Source organism: Pundamilia nyererei, unplaced genomic scaffold (genome assembly GCF_000239375.1).
Source record: "Pundamilia nyererei isolate P.nyererei 1_Seehausen unplaced genomic scaffold, PunNye1.0 scaffold00041, whole genome shotgun sequence".
NCBI lineage: Eukaryota > Metazoa > Chordata > Actinopteri > Cichliformes > Cichlidae > Pundamilia > Pundamilia nyererei.
In genome coordinates, this window is record NW_005187442.1 from 1,016,031 (window position 1) to 1,038,160 (window position 22,130).

Consider the following 22,130-nt stretch of genomic DNA (forward strand, 5'->3'; position numbering starts at 1 on the left):
AGTGACCGGTGAGTGTATATCATAACCATGAATGTTAAACCTGTGGTGGCACTCGAGGAAAAGAAATCATCTGGGAGCCATGATGAGAAGTCCATATTTACAGACGAACCATGTAACAGTTGATGAGATATTTAAATCTGGACCGACTAGGCTGTCTGACAACACTACCACCCCTGGAGCCGCTCTCTAATTAGCTAATAAAACTATGAATGCATTACTACTGCATTACCCTAGTGAAAACTTCTTTAGAAAAATCTCATTTTAACATGATGCAATGCTATTTTTGGCTTGTACCATTGCACACAGTTGCCTAATGCACCCATGCTCAGTGTAAACAATCTATTTAATTATCTCTCTGACAGAGGGCATATTCTGAACATCTTGTTGCCCCACGCCCACCATATCTAATAACTTTACACATACATGTGCTGCTAGTTAAAAAAAAAATCAATGTAGATTTTTAATGATTCCTAATCTGGGATCCTGAATTATTAAAAATCACTTGGAAATGAGGTGAAGAATATTCCCTACCTTAAAAAAACCTTCCTTGGCAGGCTCTGTTAGGTCATAATATCTGCACGACAAACCAAAGTCACATTCAGAAAGCAATTTTCTGTTCACAATGCAATCTTGGCCATTAATTGGCTAATGAACAAGATGTTATTCAAGGATACCTTTCCAATGAGCACTTAGGAAAAGGAGGAAGAGGACTTAATATGATGGAATAAGTGTGACAGACTAAATGGTTCGTGCTGAACGCATTGATGCATGCTCTGACCTTCCCTGTCAATCTGGAGGGCAGACAGGGTGGCCATTTATGTTGTTATGGTAGAGCTCAGGCTGCAGAAACAGTTTTCATCATTACCCCCCCTAAAAAAAAAAAAAAAAACAAACCCCAAAAAAACCCTTGTCTGAAATCCAGAGCGGCCTCACTGTCCACTGCTGCCTGTGGGAAGGAAATAACAATAAACAATAAAAAACCAGAGTGTGTGCAGTGGAACATTCCTGGGCTATTTTGTTAGACTGTGCAGCCTCCTCATAAGCTGGAGATATTTTAGAAACTAGTAGTCAGAGAAAATTGTAAACAGACAGGCGGATGCAGTAATAGCTGGTGAGCAAGCTGGAAAAATAATTGGTTAAGCCTCCCTACAGTCCTTGCTTTGATTTGATTTGATTACATAAATCAACCCTTTTCATATTTTATATTCAGATGTTTTATAACAATACAAGACATGGCTAGAGACACACTGGGCTAGATGGCATCTGGTTCACTTGGCATATCCTGTTGCTTCCTCATTTGGGTGGAAAAGAACTGCAAAGTCTGGAGTAAAGCTAAGAGGCAAATCTACAATTATGACCATTTTTAATGACATTATTTGTAAAACCTTGCATGGATGTCAAATTCCACGAGCACACATCAGTTTCCCACAGCAATGTTCCCAAACTATTCAACCACTTGAGCTCACACTGCTAGATTTAGCCGTGTGTAGAAAAAAAAAAGGAAAAAAAAAGACAAGCCACACTGGTAGATAGCTGACAAGTTAAAGGAGCATGTCTTCCCTGTCATTTCTCATAAAAGCGTAGATGCGGTTGTTTTAAAGAAGTCATTAAATATAGGGGAGCCACTCGTGTACAACACAGGTGTGTGGGCGTATTTGATTTTTTTTTTTCATTTTTTTGTCTTTGAAATCATCCCTGGAATATCAGATCAGATGATTAACCGAATAGTGTAGGAAGACAGGGGCACTGGTGGAGTAACCTATCAGATATGCTTGTCATTTCACAACACGGAACAGAGTTAACAGACACAGAAGTGTTGTGGGGCCAAATGTGATGTGTCGCTTGGCGAAGAGAACACGCATCTGGAGACAATTAGTGGATAAATGATTCGCTCGGCCCACGAGTTATCCTCGAAAATTGCGCCCCAAGGTTGATCAAGTCCCTTTTAGGCACCGTGAGTGAAGCAACACCTGGCATTTGAGCAGAGGTGAGAGATTTACTATGTAGCACACGAGTGTCTCAAAGCTCTAATTACGCCAACATCAGAATTACTGCAAATGCACAGTTTTATACATTCAAAAGCTGCCCATCAGTGAGGTTCCCCTTTGACTGAGGTCATCTTTGTCTGTTAGCGAGTCCTAAAAATAATATTTTCTGAAAGCACTGAAAAATATCCAACAGTGCCGTGAGATTACTTCGACCAGTTTCAAAATGCAAATGGACTCATTTCAATATTTTTTTCACCTTCTGGTGCAGGAATATGCATTAATAAATCAAACTTACTGATACCAACATGAAATATTAACAAACCCTTGGAACGAATTGGAAACGTGGCCATACTGAGACTGAGAATGTCATTCACGCAGTGTCAGATTATTTATAGAGCAATCAATCAATCAATCAGGCCAACTCAATCAGGTTTGTAGCAGATTTACCAGTATGGATCCATACTGATAAGCTGCAAGGATTCGCAGGGAGGGGGAAAAAAAAGCTATAGTCAGTGTGAGGTAATTTAGGAACAGTCATTCCACATTATACTGCATGTCTACCAGACAGCAAAGAAAAGTGGAATTTTCAACTGTAAAATGCCTCGGTTAGTGTACACATCCAAGAGATCAATATCAAGCTTGTTTGTTTATGTTAAAGAAATTACTGCAGGGTATTTTTTCCTTTGGCTCTTCAAGATCAATATCTGTGTTACTTTTGGCTGTAAATATTTCCCCTAGTTTTGAAATAATACTTTTAGGACTTGATTCTGGTAAAAGGAAAAACAAAACAAACAAAAATAAAACAACTCATAATAAAAATAACAATTTTGCTGTATATTGGTGCTACACAACCACAGTTATGAACACCTTCTAGACGTAGAGCATTTGCATGTTTTACTACGTCTTTCATGGTGACTCATTATGGTGACTACCCAACTCTCACTGACAGCAGAACGGTTGCATTTTCTGGTTTTATTGTTTCTTACCTGCCAAAATCCACTACATCGTCTCCAGATAGTATATACAGCTGGCCCCGTGAGACTGGCAAGACAAAAGACTGAATCTCTGAAAGATGAGAATGATGAACCCTACACAGCAGAGTTTGAAGCCCCATAGCCACCAGTTGTCAGAGTTTGAGGGCTGAGTTGGTATCTGCTACATATTTTGTCCACAGAAGGGGCTACCATGATACAAAGTACTACAAAACTTTTTGTTCTTGTACAAAAACAAACATTTTTGTAGAAATCCTGCATTTTAAACAACAACTGATACAGAGTGAAAACTGCAGACTGTGCGCAAGGACCGACATGGATAAGGACTCTGACAGTATACATTTCTTGTAGAGGCTTTGAACATAATAATAGGCATGGCAGAAAGTTCTTTACAATGGCAGAACTTTGGCACGAGAAAGGCATTATAGAAGAAAACGATGGATATTTGACAAAGTCGGCATAGATGGTTCTCAAAACTAAATATCACTTTTATACATCAGTTCATAACAAACCATTTGGCACTGACTACTGTTCCCTTTGTTGGTGTAAGATTAGTGTTTGTTCAAATTATCTGAGAGAAACTCAAGCCACCGAGGAGAGGGGACCGATTGGGTCACACACACATGGAGGTAAGACGAAAGGGTATTGACATCAACAGAAAAACTACATCTGGTGTAAGTGTCACAATAGTTTTCCCTTCTGCACAGTTGTCAAGTGTGTCAGATGAGAGAGTATGTGTGTCAGTGTGTGTGTGTGTGTGTGTGTGTGTGTGCATACATTTTTTTTTCATTAGTTTTTTTTGTGTGTATGCGTATGTTTAAGTCCACTTCTACTGTGGACTAGTCAAATGTTGTGTCATAAAATTGCTCGGCTCTTCTGTCATTTTACATATATCACCAACCAAACCCGTAAGTAAGTCCTTCGATTACATCTCCCTTCAAAAAGTGAATGTCACAGTGAGGTGACACTGCTCAGGTATCTATATTTCCACAGGAAACATCTGTCTACATAAGCAAGTGGGTTCGAAAGGAATCCTGTTTGTTTCTTTGTATTTTTTTTAAATTTTTGTCCCCCCCCCCTGCTAAACTCAGTCTGTAACTAAGCCAGCATTAATTCAACCCTGTCTCCCCACTCGTGGTTTTTACTGAGGGGTGTAGTCCAGGTGTATTCAGTGTTCATGCCATGGTTTCCTTTCCTGGGAGTCTCCTGTCGTTAAACGTGTGCATGTTAATAACCTCCTCTGTCTTAACGATGACAGGTGGCTGAGGCTTTTGTTTGAGACGGCGTTGGCACTTTAGAGACACGCGCAGCTCGTCCATCATGGCACTGCAGAATGATCGCTGCGAGAAGGAAATAGAAAAGAAGAAGGAAAAAAAAAAAGTTCAACACATTCTTGAGATATACAGTCATAGTGGATCATTTGTTCTTACTGTCTAAAAGAAAGGGAAAAGTATTTGCATTAGGAGGCGGGCAGAGTGGTTTTGGCACAATGAAACCGCTGGCTTTTAGCCAGGAGACTTGAGCGTAAGCCTGGTGTGGCAAAACGCTGATGACACCAGTGCACATTTTACATGCATTTATTTACATGGGCGACAGAGGTTAGTTAACTTTAAAGTGCAGCTGCAGGTCATTTTAACAGCTTGCACAAATGACCTACAGGGTTGTTTAATGAGGGAGGGCTGGTGATGGTTTTTGTGCCGCGTATTCTCTTTTAACCAGTGTCTTCTTAATGGTGGCATGAGGTCCTTTCTGAGTATCTCCAAGGTATTGTTGTTGTTTTTTATTTTCCACTCATGTTTTTGTAATGGACCTGTCCATTACATTTCAGTATTCTTGGGTAATTGCCACAGTGTCCTTTTTTCACCACCAGGTGGCACCATCACTGGGATATTCTAAATTTAGTGACTTTAATTCTACCAGAATCAGTTGATGTCAACATAAATTCAATTTCACTGCTTTACCATGCGCATCCTCTCACCTTAATATGTTGTGTAACATGAAAATACTTTTTTATATGCTGTACAATATGTTTCCTTTTCTGCCTTTTTCTTACTTGTGGTTCCAAAAGTACAGCAGGAGGTCTGACCTTCAGATGTAAAACCAGCTTCCAGTTTGAGTTCAAAGTCACACAGCCTTTTTACACGATTAAAAAAAACAGGTCCTCCTTGATAAAGCTTATAGGTGGGGTTGGGTCAGGTGACCCTCGCTTAGTTATGCTGCTGCAGACCCCAGGCTGCTCTTCCATCATCTACTGAACTCCTCCTTTCACTTTAACTCCCCATGCATATAGATGACAACTGCGTGTGATCAACTGTGTGTCTTTTTGCCCTGGTAGTTTCCCCGCTCTCCTCTCTGTCTCTGTATCCTTCGCCATCTGTCTCTGGCATTCAGATTTTGGATCTGGGGTTACTAAACCCACCAAGCAGCAATTGTTATTATTGGTTGTTTCTCAGTGTTCATTTTTTCTCTTTTTTTCCCTTCCCACTGTCACCACATACACTCAAAGGGGAATTGCTGGGCTTCTCTATTCTATTTTAAGCTTGAAAAAGTTAGCCAAACTGAACAGTTTCTCCTCCTTCTTTTGTATTTATTGGCTTTATGTTGGTTTTACGACAAGCATATATATGTACAGTACTGCGCAAAAGTCTCAAGCTGCCCCTCATTTCTTCAAAGTTTGCTACGAAAATGGGAAATAGGTGCGGTGATTTATTGAAAAATGTGAAAGTCAATATTTGGTATGATCACCGTTATTCTTCACACAGCCTGAACTCTCTTAGGCAAGCTGTTTTGTAATTTCTTTATGCAGTCTTCATGTATAGCCTCTTGAAGGACATTCTTTTTCACCGTGTAGACTGTTATTGTTCTCTCTCTACCTACTGATGTCTGAACCAAAAATTTCAAATTTGTATTCATCACTCTGTAAGACCCGTTGCCACTGATTCTCAGTCGCATTGTGTGTAATTTGGCAAACCTCAACCTTTTCTCCTTGTTTTTCTTCTTTAAGAATGGCTTCTTGACAGCTGCCCATTTACTGTGACCATTTCTGATGAGGATTTAGTGCCACATACATCTTAGGTACTGGTGTAGATTTTGTCCTGTTTCCTTTGGACCTTCCTTTGATATGCCAAGTTTTCAGCTAACAGTTCTTTGGGAATAACCTCATTGGTGCAAAAATACTATTTTATGCCTGTCAGACTGTGTTACGTTTTGTATTTTTCATAAATTCAACTATAGAAATGCCAAAGTGCCTAAAGATGCAATTTAAATTTGGTTCTTTGCTAAGTTATCTGTTATATGTAGACACAACACTGGTTAGGTGCCTCTTTTCTGCTTGTAGGATTCATAAGTCAGTGTTAAGTGAAAAAGCAACCACTGTCGAAAGAAAAACTTGAAAGACCTTCAGAAAGCCCAGAGTGCTATTGTTCAAGATTACTTGGAAGCCACATGAAAGTCTGGCTTCTTAGAAGCAAACTATATAAAATAAGGGGGGACTCATGACTTTTGCACAGTACTGTAACATAATTTGTAAGGTTATAAATAAATAATAAAAAAGGATCTCGTGGTACTATTCTGGGAAAACAAAGGTCAACGTGTTCAGTTTTATTTTATGTGTACATGCGATAAAATAAACCATTGAGTCAGTTGATATCGTGTAACTGCGCAACAGCTACAGAACATGAAGCATCTATTCATTTGCTTTTTTCGACAGAATATTTTGAGAAAACAAGCCTTCATTTAAAGGGTTTGATATGTCCTAGATTCCCCCTTTAAATCGTCACTGTCACACAAACGTCTAAATAGCGTTTCACAGCCATTTGCACCCTGCCAAGAACGGGATTCTGGGAGAAACATTAAACACTTGTAATTTGGCATGAAAGTGAAAAACCTAAAGAGACAGCATAAAGGACAAAGCATCCACTTCGGCAGATTAAATCCAAATATACTGCTACCCACTTTAAAACATCACAGTCTTATGCAACTTGTGTAATGTGAGCTCCTGTTGTCCCTGCATTATGTATGTGGTGTAAAATCCTATAAAATGTCAATATGCCCGGGCACAAACTTTGCCAAGTCAAATTCTCATACATTCCTTTTCTGATTATGCAAAATGTAATTCAAATTCAAAGAGTGTAGGAGGGGAGAAGATAAAAAGAGGAGGGGGAGCATTAAAGTATGAAGCTATTATTTTTCTGTTTGTGTGTGTGTGTGTGTAGGTGTGCGAGATGGATATCTGTAGGTGGCTTAGGGTGTGTTTTTTTTTGCAACATTTTTTTACATATATTTGTCTGCCATATGAATGAAATATTTTCTAGAGTCTGAAGGAAGACTGATTACAAAAGCAGACAGGCAAGAAGGATAACAGAAAATAAATTTTGAAAAACAATGAGAAGGAGGGTTTTAAAAAAAAAAGAGAGAGAAAAAGCTCGTGATGTTAGGGTGGAGGACTCTGGCAGGGAGTAAAAAAAGGAGAGGCTTGCTGTCAGCATGCAAATTACTAGCACCTTGTCAGCCTAGAGACTCTGGCATTTGCAAATTATCTGAATATTGTGACCCAGTCTTGCAGCTCTTGATTAATGATAGCTAAGATGTGCTGTGAAACTTTTGCAGCCCTTAAAAAAAGCAAGAAACTAATTACTGTTGCAATAAAGTAACACGCTGCTGCGCTGTGCTAATTCTATAGACGTAAATAATTAACAGACGCTATCAAAAGGACTCTCACAATTATTGGGAAACATCACTGCACGAGTTAAAGTGCACTAAAATACATACTCCACACTGTGTGATGAATCATGTGCGCTCAGTACGAAAATAGAGCACAAACAGAACAGCCTGAAAAATATTCAGAAACGTAACCAGGGGGATAAAGAAGCTGTGGATACAGTGCACTCTATGTATACATGGTGAATTAAAATAGATTTGTATTTGTATAATACTATTATGCTGGTGTTTGTGATGAAGGAGTTGCTGTAATTGTTAATTTATTGAAATGATGATTCAATATAATATATGACTAAAAAACAACAAACAAGTAAAACATTTTTCCCCATTTAAAATCAGCAAGAAAATTATCCATGCGTAGACAGAAGTTAGTTTCGGAAAATGCCTGCTTGGTTTAGCAAATATTGACTGCTAAAAACTCACACAGGTTAAAGCACTGGGGGATTTCTGTCTCCACACCACAGGTCTACAGCCATTATGAAGAGTGAAAGCAATTTAAGTAGCCAATTGTTAAAATAAAAACAAGCTTGGTCTGTAAAAATGCACTTTAGGGCTATAAGACAAATTTTCATTTCACTTTCATTTGATGTCTCTTGGGTTTGGTGTCTTGTTTTTACAGTTTGATTCCTAAAATGGCAGAGCAAGAGAGGTAGACCGCTTTTGAGTTTTGGTTTTGTATTTTTCTTAAATTTTTCTTTATATTTAGATTCTCAGGTTTTAGTTTCCTATCTACTTCTGTTCGTGGTTATTATTTGGGTCGTATTTAATTCTGTGAGTTCCTGTGTATTCCTGCCTCCCTTGTGTTTCTGCATGTGTTACCTCCTGTTTTTAATTCGTTAATCTTTTGTCTCATGTGCTCTATTTTTCAGTTTTACTTCCTTTTAAGTGTTAGTTGTCCTCAGCTCTGTTTCCACCCGTTCCCCATTTCTATTCTTCTGGCGTATGTTGATATTGTCTGAGCCTCCCTCTGTTCGTTTTTGCGTCACCCCTCATGCTTGTGCGTTTCCTTGGCTCTGTGTTCCATGAGATTTGGATCTTCTTCTCTTTCTTTGTAAATTACCAGCATTAAGACTGTGTTTTGAGATCACTTATGACTCCCCGAGTCCTTCATTTAGATCCCCATCCTGCCTGCCACACAGCCATACCTTGACACAAACACGCTACAGCAGAAGCCTAAAATCTCTTCTCTAATACCGCCTGTACCTTTTCCAGCTGGGCGTTCTGCTTAGACTTGTAAAGGACCTCCCCCACAGCCACAAACACTGACAGCACAAGTCCCGCAGCCAGCACGATGAAGATCCCACCGATGTTCTGTACTCCCAGAGCGCTGGCCTCTTTGCTCTCCTCCTCGGGACACCCGTTGCCTCTCCACCACTTCTCCTTCATCATGTGCAGCTTGCCTTCCTCTTGCAGCTGCAGAATAGCTATCGTGATCTTGTCTCTGTATGGAGATCCTGCGAATACAAAAAGCGTATCGTGAAACTGGAAAACACAGATAATACTCATGTGCCTAGGATCGTCATTGTTGTGTTAGTGGGTGTAAGAAACACATTCAGGCTTGCATGTGATCATATAACCTGTCATGTTATTGTTAGCCGCTTAGAGAGAGTTTTTTTGTAAGTCCTTCTTCAAATCCCACTAATCCGCCATATTCACAGAGCTATTCCAAAATTCTCACTCCTCTCTGCAGTGTGTTTATTATAATGCACAGGGAGTTGGCAACAATAACTTGGCTTGGGGGAGCAGAGCTGCTGTCGATTCTCACAATTTAGCTGCTGTTTGCACACGCTTTCATATGACAGAAATAGTCCCTATGAACAGAGGAGCCCAGTGAGGGGTACATTATATGGATGCATATGTGTTTGGGATTATACGTGTATATTGATGATTGGGTTTCTGCATTGCTGTTTTTTGATGCATGTTGAGCAAACTCAAATCCACAGAAAGTAGGAAGGCGCCAGAATTAGCGACGAGGCATTAAGGCGCAGCGGGCGCTGGCCTGATCAAAGCGGGAATAATCGTTGCAGGGTAGCCGAGTGGGGTCATGTTCCTCTCCCATCCACAGCGTGTGCGCCACAACACACGGCTGGGTTGATCCAGGAGCAGCGCACACACACTTTGCTTCAACCGGGCCAAGAAAGATTAATTCTTACTGTGAGCCTTCATGTTTCATGTTTTCACTGCTTTAAGAGCTTGTTAGTGTATTTATGCGATTATGGGACTCATGCATAATGAAGCCTGGGTGCACATATTCATTTCAGGCATTTGCCTCGTGTGCAAATTAAGAGTGACTTAAAAGAAACAAAAGAAATGTTAAAAAAATAAAAAAAATAAAAAAATAATTCAAGGATAATAGAAATGGTTTTAAAAAGGAAGAGAACATTTTGTGCCAGAACTCCAAAGGAAATGAACGGAGTCAGGCTCCAGGTAACAAGTACCATCATGCTGTTTGTTGATCTCATACAGTTTTGCCTGTCAGCCCCGTTAGTTGAGTCTTCCTCTGTCTCATCTATCATTAATCTAATGCCATCCATCATCCTTTCATCTCCAAATCTCTGTGTTTAGACTAACAAAAGAGACATTACTAGAAAACTGAAAATTACACAATGCCACTGACTTTGGAGCAGCATCTGTTTTTTTTTTCTTCTCTTATTTTGTAACCTTGTGTTTTTCTCCCCGTGCTGAGCTTACGAGTACACTGACATGATAAACCAGAGCAGACTTGCAACACACGGTATATTCCGTGCATTTCATACGGTCGATATGCAAAGCGCGTAAAGCACAGCCCCTTAGATGCAATTGACTATGTATGTGGGAAACATATGCCTGCTTCATTTGAAAAATCAGAGATCTCTCTAGTATCTGGGTCCCCTGATTCAGGCTCCTCTCATATTTCAAATGATTAATGATGGCTTAACAAAACAGGCCTTGGATAAATGCTAATAGGATGGGTCCTTAGAGAGGAGGATATGGAGAGCGGGGCCTGGGCGAATGGGAAAAGCGCCGTGCTTGACACACTGTGCATACACAACTACCTGACAGATGTTCAACACCAGAGATCATCCATCACTCCTACACTGTCTGGCCTCAAGTATTAATGCGATCACAGTTTAAGTCGATAGCAGTGGATGAAGCATTTGTGATTTGGGAAACCATCTAGCACTAAAAGGTTAAAATGTTATTATGTCTTGCTCTGCTTTATTGCTGTAAAAGCCCTATAGGGAATAAGCTGCTAAACATTGTTCAGGAGGCCAAAAGGTATGAGCCGGTGGCTAACGTGATAGCTGAAGAGCTCACATGGTTTTGAAAAAGGACACAAGGAGAGGGCCACCATCAAAAATAATAATAAAAAAAAAATACTAATTTTTATATTCTGCCAAAATTACTTCTGAACTAATAAAGTCATCGAGATTCCGATCTCAAGATCTTTTTGCAGGCCATAATCGGCTTCTGAGCAAATAATATAAGGATTAGACAGAAAGAAGAAAGTGGGAAGTAATATTCTTCAGAGTGAATATTTATCTCTATATAAATGCAGAACCATTTATTGCTGAATTAAAGTGATGTGTTCCTATTTTATATATCTATCCATCTATCTATCTATCTATCTATCTCTCTATCTATATATATATGATATATAAAATATAAAGTATACTACTGCGTGAATAAAAAAGAAAAAAGAAGTGATCCATGCTCCAGTCTCTATGTGTCCATTTCAAGGACATCAGTCTAAGTACTTCAGCACTTAGGGAGCCACAGTGGGCCTATATTTCACAGCAGCCCCTCAGCTTTGTTATAGCCACGGCAATCACGGCATCCCTGCAGATTCATAACCGCCCCATACTCATCAGCGGCAGCCCGGTCCAGATGCGGATGGCCAAAATTAATCCTCCGTATTTTGATGGCCTTCATATCATTCATGATAGATGTGACCATTACAGCTGGTAGCAGAGTTCTCTGTGGCCTCGTCAGGACCACTCTAACCTCTGTGACACTTGAATGGGAACCATCAACGGCTTTCAGTCAGGGTCCCTGGGAACGCTAGAGCTGTGAGCTGTGCATTGATTAACCCTGACAAACAATGCTTTTAATGCACCAAACCTCTTATGATTGTACTTGTTTTTGTGATACTTTTAGCTCATCTGCCTCATTCCTGGATAATGATGGTATAAAATGTCAGAATACAAAATTTTTGATGGGAGCTGGGTCAAAGCAGCTTCTGAAAACAAGCTCCTAGAGTTTGTTTTATACTCTCTGAAGTGCTTTTTAGTTGTGGTTTAGTGCTGAAATTAATGCCGGTGTCAAGTAAGTCAAAGGGAATTGCACTGAACCGACACTCACAGTGTTGCCTTACGTGAACATAAAATAAAATGAAAACAGACCATTAAAAGTATTTGTGAAGAGAGTTTGATACACGATTCCTGCCTCTGAAACAATCTTGTGAGAAAATCACCATGAATAGAAAGATCTTGCCGAAGCAGTGAGTCATTTTAACCTCATCCATAAACTCAACCTTCTAGGCATTTCACTTTTCATTAAGCTACACCTTTTACACCTCACTGTGTCTAACCATTATACCCGTGACCTCGCTGATAAAGATCAACCTTTCCCTTTTCAAAGCTTTCCATCATTCCCACAACACACCTTAATGCGTCACACAGTATCTGCAGTATCTGCAGACTTAATCCGAGTGGCTTATAACACAGAGGGATGCAGAGGTCGTTTACCCATAGGTGTTCCCACGCCGTAGGCTCTGGAATCTATGAGGCCTCCAATCTGCGTGAGGTTGCAGTTGCGCTGGGTGACAAACTCAATGGTAGTGGACTCCATGAGGAAGGCATAATCTGAGGTAAGGACACGCTGGATGCCTTCCTCCACGTTCTTTACCATCACAGATTGCCTCCTGCTGTTCATAAACTCCCACATCTTGTCATAGGTAGAGATTTTTGTCTTCTGCAAGTAACCAGAGAGTGGGATCTGAATGAGAATCTAAGAAGTATTAGGAGAAAATATCATATCATCGTTTGCACAGTGTTTGGGACCTATTATGTTCATTTTCAGCTGCACATTTTTTCTTATTCCTAGACTATAATAGCTTTGCATGACTCACAGTTCAAAAATAAACCCTATTTATTTTCTTCTGAGGCTTTGAGGAGCTGCTAAGTTCTTACGGTCCTCCCCTTTTACGGCCACCTTCTGTTTAAGGTTTTTATTGGCTTCCCGTCACAAACAGAAGACTGCAAATTGATGAGGCTGCTGTGCTCGAAGCCGGGTGCCTGAAATGACCATCAAGGGTATCTCTTCTCTGAGACATTACGCATGTCCAAGATAAAAAAAAAAACCAACCCTGCCTGTAGCAAAGCATGAACCTTGAGCTTTTTAGCTGTTTGTGTACAATTTTGGCCATGTTACAATGATCATCCAACACTGTCACAGAAACTCAGGAAAAGCATCATAGGTCCATTTTAATGTCTGAAAAACGATATGACGAAATGATGATATTAATATTTCTATGATGAAAAGAACTCAAAGTTTAAATCCTGGTGATTTAGATGAGCCATAAATACGACTTTTCTTTAGTTATAAATCAAGCTCTGTTTTTTATAGCTTGTATTTTTCATTCTCACATTATATAAGTACCTTTCAGAGTGTTTTTTTTTTAATGGTGGAGGCTCTTCATGCTAAATTGAAATTGCCTAGCTTTGCACAAATGATTCACTGGAGGCAATTCATATAATCTGGTTTATGTTTAATTTATTGTTACCAGACACTTCCTAATGCTGCTGCATCAGGCGCTTTCAACCAGGGAATTACTGTATGTTTTTTGCTGTGAAACAGTCACATCTTTTTGATGAATGTTGCATTTATAATTTAAAACAGATATATGTACGAAATGGGCACAAGGACTGGGCCAACTACATGTTACCTACTGCAATGGCTCAGCCTTGGAAACCCATGTCAAGAAGCTACCGGCACACAGTTTTTGTACTGATGTTATTGCCACAGGAGGTATGGAGCTCTGCCATTACTGAGTCAGCAGGGTGTTGGCAACTTTTAAGCACTGTGCGTCTTAGCACTCTGCGAGCTGTAACTTTATGTGGTCTAACACTTTGTGGCTGAGTTGCTGTGGTTCCAGAGTGCTTCCACTTTGCAATAATGCCACTTACAGTTGAATGCTGAATGTCTAGGAGAAAAGAAATTTCACAAAGGCTACTAAAGGTGACATCCTATTACACTACCACAGTCGAATTCAGTGAGCTCTTAGAACAGACCATTCTTTCACAAATGTTTGCAACGACAAACTGTATGGCTAGGAAAGTAATTTTCCTACATTTTTACCAGCAAATCAGTTATAAATGTGGCACTACTTCTTAGGAAGACAATAAACTCCACTGTTCTCTGCAGTTGCAACCCATGCATGATGTTTGCAGGTGCAATATTCAGTGGATTACTTTGACTACTTTAAAAAAAAAAAAATGGCTGCACTTTCAACACCAGTTGCTCTTCTGCATTTTTCTGACAAATTAACTGCACATGGAGTGTTTGCTATTTGCACAGCAAACACAGGTGTTGGAAAATCAACCAGGAGAGAAATCTTAAAAGGATTATAAATTTGATGTGTGAGAAAATAACACTATTCACAGAGCCACTGCACAAACATCATCGTAGATCCAGCTACCTTGAAGAATGTCATTGTGGCACCGTCCTCCACCACCCCATATGGGATTTTAGTTTGTTTGGCCAGGTCATCGGCTGAATCTATGGGCGATTCCATCCTCTCCACAGTGAGAAAAGCAGCCAAATTGGCTGTATAGGAGGAAATGATGATGAGGGTGAAGAACCACCAGATGCCTCCCACTATTCGAGTCGACAGGGCCTTGGGCATGAGCTCTGACCCTGGGGTGAAGGAGGCGGCAAGAATGAAAGTTAAACAGCAAGATGCATTCATTTCAACAAGTCATTAACATTCCAATCTTCTCATTACGTTTATTTTTAACATGCAAAAACCAGAGAGGACTAACGCCTTTAGAAACGGGCTTGTTTCGAGAACTCATCAAGTTCTCAGCGCAGGCAGATGTGCCACTCGCATCAAGATTAAATCACTCGAGAGGGCTCTCAAAACAAGCAGATTGTTGGATCTCAAACAAGTGAAATTATCTCGTCTCAGTCACAAGGGAGTGCTTTAAATAATGCAAGAGTTACCGGAAAGTGCCATTCAAAGAGAACAAGGTGTTTGCATAAATCTCATATATCAAATTAAACACATCAACATCGATGGTGCAGTACTGTGTGGAGAGGTAACAGGCTGGTTAGGCCAGAGAGTCATGTACCCAAGGTAACCTCACATCCTGACTCCACACCCCACTGATCTCTAGGTGCTGATAGGCCAGAGGCAAGAGAAGAGGACACTCGGATATTAGTGGCATTGCTACAGTAACAAACATAGCTTTACTTTTAAGCGAATGTTATTTTTAAGTCTTTTTCAGCTAATGAGCTCAACAACACGTCTGTTCGCAAACAGAATCGCTTTATGCATTTTATACAAGAATCACTCTCACTCTCATTAATTTAACTCAAGTGGACTAAAGGCTGTAAAACTGTTGTTTTTAGAAACATGTTCCTAGTTTACATATTCGGGTTTAGCCCATGCTCCCATGAGCCTAAGTCTGTTACATTTATTTTAAAATATATGCACATTTATTCTAATTTCTGTGTGGTCTTTTAGAGGTCTCTCTCTATTGCCTCTGGCTTAGTTAAAAAAAAACAAAAACCCAACCCTTAGGGACAGTGGGGTGTAGAGAGCTCCAGCTCCACAAAGCAACTGTAGCCACAGGCTGAGGCAACTACCTTGCTGCATGAGTGCCCCAACTCCAAACCAGAAACTATTGAGCAGCGTAAAATTGTTTTCCACTACATCTGAGTCAGGGTTGCATGGATGCGGGTTGTACCACTCATAAGGACTAAACCTATAAGGGAAAGAGCAGAAAGACACACACGTCAGCACAAAAGGACAGAACAGTGTTTTCAGTGGTACAGATTAAATGGCTGATAAGACATGAATCTGAAAACATTATCAGCAGGAAGAAGGAGTGTGAATGTGTAGAAAACCTGTTTTGTGGATCAGCGCTTCTGCGGAGACGAAAGCAAATCGTTTCAGCTTTTGCTGAGATTTTGCCGAGACTTATTGGCATATTCAAGTGGTATCAGTTTATTGTAAGAATGGATCAATAGACTGGAATAACGCTGTCACTGGTGATAATGTCCCTGTGTGTAATGATCTTTGGAGCTCATTTCAATTCACTTAGTCAGGAGCCTTTAAGTGTTTCCCCCAGCAGCTACAATTATCGTTACTCTGCGGATACCATTTTATTTTAACACCCCAACGTGGGACTTGTGCTCTCCTTTTTTTCTTCTGGTTTCCCAACAGCAATCTCTGTTCTTCTCCTTTTCCCTTTTTCTCGCAATCCCCCACATCACATCCCCTCACATCCTCCTATACCATTCTCTTCCCAGCAACCCACACTTCATTTTTTTTCCTCCAGATTGTTTTGCTTCCCCCATGAACCTCCTCCTGCTGAACACGCTGCCCGCCTTGGCTGATTGTCAGTGTCTTCGGGTCACTTGTGGACATTTCTCATTTATTATCCTAAGCAAAAGTGGCATGGCATTAGCACAAGGTGATTGGGTTAGTGTTAAGCATCAGGAACTGATTGAGTTTGTGCTGAAGTGGCTGATAGAGGGAACATTGCTTATGCAGAGTTGAGGGGCCTGACAGGTAATGGTGTTGAGAAGCCTTTCCCCGATATACTGCATGCTAATAAGCCTGTAGGCAGAGTCTTAAGGTTTTATACTGTGTGAACATGTGATGCCATTTGTCAGCTGTGCCTCTTAGACACAGAAAGGGAATAAATGTGTTTATATAGCATATATCGTATATGTGTCAGAACAGATTTGTATAGATTTAAAGTGACCATATGCTCTCAGGGGACCCAAACTGTGCCAAAAAAATATCCCACTGTAACAGCCAAAGACTTTGGTTTTCCTACAATTTGCTTTCCGTCTGTACATATGAGTGCCATTTGGAGCACGCTAATTACTGTTCTTATTTTACAAGCACTGGGAACATGGCAACATTTTTGTCACAATGCCCTTCCTTTACAGTTATTTTCCGTTCAGTGAAAATCATCTGTGTGGACATGGCTGTGATGGCACGCTATAATTCTTCATGTCAACACCATCAGGATGCCTGATTTATTGGAATGTCAACGAGCTCTGTCTCCTTGGTATCACAGGCAACTGAAACAACACAATGGCCTTGCAGAGCTGTTCAGAATGCAGTGAGCGCGCTCGCATGTTTTTATGTGGTCGCATGCACTTATGCCTGCGTGCATCAAGCGTCTGCCGCATAAATATGCCTTTACATCTGTGTGGGTGAGTTTTTCATGTGGTAGCAACTGGGTATTTGCATTGGCTGCACCGATTGCATCTCAAAGTCAAACGTGTTTTCTGATTATTTCGTTATGTTTTTGTACACAGACAATGCACGTAATTGCTGTAGCCCGCAGCCGATCGTAGAACACAACAGATGTATGTAGGTTGCTGGTGCAGATTTGATTGGACAGTGTTTGTTTCTCCCAGTGTCTACATGTGTATTCTGTATGTACCAGGTTTGATGGCTCCTCTGTATGACCTTTGTCTGCAGCTGGCCCGTATTCCTGCAGGCCGTGTTCTGCACACCGATCAGCAGGAGGAAGAGGATGTGGAACACGAGGACGTAAGGTCACCTCCTCACATCCAGCACAGGGGACATGTCGAATTGCACACAGAATTCTAAAAAGACGCTTTCCCTCTCTCTCCCTCTCCGTTCCCCTACTCCTGTCCCTCTTCCCCTTCGCTTGTCCCCGGCCACAATAACACAAAACGCACGCCCTCCATTAGCTGTCTGTTCAATTCAATTACTTTGCCCGGCTTTATAGATCTGCTGCCTTTCTTGTCTCAGGCCAAGTGAAGAGGTTGTGTTTGGTGTCTTAAAAAATCACAGACATCTGGAAGTTGGAATGTAAAATTACAAGACCCTGCAATTCATGTAAACACGGTCTAATGCAATTTATATAATCTATTCTTGTTTGCAAGTGGACATTTTCTACCATGAAAAAGGGTTTTGCGAGCTGAAATAATACCATTTGTTTTGTTAATAAAGGGAGAAATCAATTCAACCGCAAACAGAGCTGGGAGGATGCACTGAGTGATATGTATTTCTCTGGAGCCTGAAATCCGATAGCTTATTTAGGAAAAAGAAAAAAGTGTGTTAACGTGTGGGATGCAGTTCAACGATGTACTGTTTAGTGTTTTATTGTGCAAACTTGGACTTCATAAGCTCACAACTCCTGCTATATTTGAGAAAGAAAATAATATACTCTGCATTTGGAGGATCGGCCAATCATCCGGTGGCCGTGCAATCAATACTGTAATTATGAGGGAACCAGATCAGCAAGCTGTAGAGAACACCGTGCTTAAGATTTAAACTTTGCTGGATATTTTTGTCACATAGAGTGACGCAAAGGACTCTGTATTGCTATTGTGTGCAAAAATGGCATGATGCAGATATACGCATTATAATTTCATAGAAGCAAAATTAGAAATATCAGATCTCAAGGTCATTTTTATCGCAACCAGAAGAATATCAATAGGATTGCATGCTTTTTACTTACCATGAATAAATGTGGGAGCAAATAACTATGGGTTTAATTTGCATATTCTGAACTAACTTAGGTGACAGTTGCTGCTTTCCTCTCATGTGATCATTTTGCCAGTAACATTTGATGAAATGTGTGTTAAACCAAAACCTCTCAGGATCAAAGAAGAAGAAGAAAAGCCCACACACACATCATAATGCGTTGGTCATGCATCTGGGTTTTTTTTTCTTCGGGGGATAGGTCGATTAAAATATTGTAGGAAATGTATTTGTACAGTATCAGCAGTGTACCTTAGATTACTGCACATTTCTTACAATAAATATCAGTTTGCTGGTTTTACAGTTGCTGATGCTTGTGCAAATATGACTGAAATATTGCTCTATACTTATCAGGACCATAGTAGGATGTGGACCATGTTTAAATCCATTATTGCAATTATATTTTGGTAAAATGTGAACTTTTCCAAAACATTCGAATGTTGGCAAAAATGCTGCCATGGTCCTTTCTTATATGTTTACTGCAGATTTCATATCCTTTTGTTTCAGCACACATCTTCATATCACAGAAGTCATCAACTGCTGCATGTTAGTCAAAGGAGGCAAGCAGGAGGGGGAGAGTGAAGTCAAGCAACGGAAGCAAACAGGGGGGTTGACATGTTACCTGGCTATGACAAACAGCACACAACTGACACCCAAGCAAGCCAGCAGAATATACATCCAGATATCAGGCGAGAGGGGGTTGAGGAAGGAGAAGACCCCAGGATTGGTGCCGTTGGGCTTGCGGTACAGGATACTTATCCCCAGCGTCATGAAGGGCTTGGAGAAGTCGATGACCTTCTCTCTGACGTAAGTGATGGCCAGAGGAGCAACTGCAAGGTCGGCTTTCTGCAATGAGAAAACAGCGGCGACGTCAAATAGGGGGATGGGCGTTTGTTCACCAGTAGAAAAAAAAAATCCCAGCCAATTCAATTAAGATCTGATTTCTGTCAGCAGCTGCTCTGCTCAATATGTACAGGAGGCAGAGACATGACATGAGGGAAAAAAACGTAGCTAGGATCATTACTTCGACTAGATTATTAGGTGGGAGGCTGAGTTGGTCTGGAAATTACAGGTTATATGTCTGATCCTTTTTTATAAGGGGCAACAATCTTAGGATTAGATTAATTTTCAACAATTCAACCTCAAGTTGCCCCAGAATAGAAAATTAGCCCTCTGCACAGTTCAGCACTTGCTCTGTAGTATTTTTGCATAATTGCTCCAAGCCGTAACTTGATGTAAAAAAAAAAAAAATATATATTTTTTTTTACAGTTTCTAGATTTTTTGAAGATTCTGTTTCAAGCAGCCAAAGTCGCTTTTGCAAACTAGCAAGCGACCAATCTCAGCAGGGGGAAAGATTTCAGGGCTTTTTGCTATAATTTTTCCTCATAAGAAGTCATCTATATATCTGAGGCTTAGAAAAGCTTCCTACACAGCACCAAATGTCATAATTGTCAGATAGCTTTCTATGGTAATACACAGTGTGGAAGCAGAACTGTAATAAATAATACAAATGGTCACAATAAAAAAATAAACCGTAATAAACAATGAAAATCAAGCAAGTCAATTAAACCCCAACAACTGCTAAATTGCTTCTCTGTAAACACAGATATATTTGCATATGAGGACAAAGAATCTACAAGTGAGAGACACAATTTTTGGCGCTAAAAGGCTTCTGGTTTCCATTTGTAGTTCATTTGTAGTTCGATTAGCGCTGACCAATCACAGCTTTGGCTGTAGCCAGCCTGCTTTGGCTGCATGAAGGCAAACAAAAGGACTTGCCTGATAAAATGTTAAACTCACTGGTGATAATGACATAGTCTATTGCTGGATTTTAAAAATGCATTAAAATGCACATTCCCTGGTATCAGTTATCCCTTTTCCTAATTCTTGCAGGCTGCAGTGGAAGCCGGCAAACATTGATCACTGGACCCAGAAGTTTATTCATCAAACAATAGCAGTTAACTTGTGAATATGACCTAAGGGTAGCCACTGTAGGCTACTGGTCATATCAGGCCAAGTAAAACTTTATCTTTTTATACTCCCACTGTCTAGCCTACACAAAGAGCAGACAGCATTGGAAGCATACTTGTGTGCTGGTGCGTCTTCGCTTCTCTGACATTTCTTTTTACTGTGCTGAGCTACTTTGTGTGCTTAAACAGCTCTAAGTATGTTTAACTTAGAGCTAATAAATATTGATAGTTACTGAAAGGCAGGAAGGAAAGAAGATATACGAACTGAGTCTATAAAAGGATTGGCAGCACTCCGAAAACGAGAAAACGGCACATAGCTACATTGGCAGGTTACTTGCTTTTACAGCCTATTACATTTTGTTTCACAGAGGCTTTATCTGATCAATATCCTGTCTTTCCACTAAGCAGACCAAGCACGGTTTTCGAGGTCTGTGTCGACGCAACACGTAGTTGCATTTCTGAGGAGAAGCATTTTAAGCTGTGCTGTAGCTTTGATGCAAAAGTATAAATCAATCTTGAGGCTGTAGCACCAGCAAAACCTAGGAGTTAACCTTTTTTTTACCCTTATATTTGAAACTGAAAGACTACATAATTTGGTTTCTCAAAGTTTCAGATGCCACAAAGAAACTCGACACAGTAAGAGGTCCTTTTTTGTTAACACTGTAATCTCATATTAAAGACATATGCTTGTTCAGTAGCAATATTTCAGCCTGTTTCCATTTCAAATCGGTATTGAAGAATTTCAAAGATTTATTCATTCAGACAAAGAAGGACAAGAAGGAATATGGCAGACTGCTCTGCCTAAGTGGAAAATAAATTTTGGCTTTCAGAAATAAAATATTCCGACTGTACCAGCAGATGAAGACACAAATGACTTAATAATGAGAAGATTTTTTTTTTTTTTTTTTAAAAGTCCCATTTGAGCATTTAGAGATGCAATTCTTATTGTTTTGAATCAGCTTGCAATGTGGAGTAGCTTTATTAAAATACATGAAGAAAAAATAGTGGACCATTATAAAATAGGATTAATAGAAAGCAGAAAGTGTTTCGCTTTAATTATTATAATAGTTTTTTATTCTAATGACTGAGTGTTGTCTTCTCCCTGGTGAGTGCCGACTCACGTGGTCCATGAGCTCCCGCACCATGCCGTTCCACTGGCCTGTGCTCTCATCCAGCGCACCGTACTTCCCATCTTCAACTAATCGAACCTCATAGCGGAAGCCTAGGATGGAGGAGAGTTCCCTCAGCAGGTCGATACAGTAGCCCTCAAAGCGATCGTTCCCATATAGAGGCTTGTCTGACTTCTTAAACATCACATATGGCTCCTCCTGTACAGGGAAAACAAACTGCTGTAGGAGTGCAGAAGTCTGTGATTTTTGTATTATATATTTTTCAGGTGCAATTGAGACTGTGAATGTCTGCTGTTAGTGTTTTCATTCGGCCGTGTCTACCAGTATGGTGGATACACGCAGGGATTTGTTAGCCAGAGAATCAGTGATGTTGGACGTCTTGCTTTTGTGAGTCTCTGTCATATTTAAACCGCTGGGAGGATCCCATGTTCCAATCTGTTGAAACAATTCAGAGTCAAGTTTATATCCTCTTGTCTACAGATGGGAAATGAAACACTTCAAATCACCCCCACTTACATTTGATACTTATGGTCATACTAAAAAGAAAGTACACCCTCTTTCAGTTCTAACTTTTTTTAAAATATATATATATATA

The 22,130-nt window shown here is 40.2% G+C and overlaps 1 protein-coding gene across 2 annotated transcripts in view; it reads right to left on the reverse strand.

The window, feature by feature from the left end:
- Nucleotides 1–1,365: 1,365 nt before the first annotated feature.
- LOC102216115 (glutamate receptor ionotropic, kainate 2) overlaps nucleotides 1,366–22,130 on the reverse strand; it is a 65,676-nt gene continuing 44,911 nt past the window's right edge. For both annotated transcript variants that reach the window (XM_005731034.1, XM_005731033.1), the window contains exons 9-16: nucleotides 21,857–21,970; nucleotides 21,527–21,733; nucleotides 19,057–19,280; nucleotides 15,548–15,666; nucleotides 14,379–14,596; nucleotides 12,427–12,652; nucleotides 8,903–9,153; nucleotides 1,366–4,320 (exon numbers count right to left, since the gene is read on the reverse strand). In XM_005731034.1, the coding sequence (XP_005731091.1) occupies nucleotides 4,156–4,320; nucleotides 8,903–9,153; nucleotides 12,427–12,652; nucleotides 14,379–14,596; nucleotides 15,548–15,666; nucleotides 19,057–19,280; nucleotides 21,527–21,733; nucleotides 21,857–21,970 (1,524 nt within the window). In that variant the 3' untranslated portion in view covers nucleotides 1,366–4,155. The remainder of the gene's footprint in view (nucleotides 4,321–8,902; nucleotides 9,154–12,426; nucleotides 12,653–14,378; nucleotides 14,597–15,547; nucleotides 15,667–19,056; nucleotides 19,281–21,526; nucleotides 21,734–21,856; nucleotides 21,971–22,130) is intronic.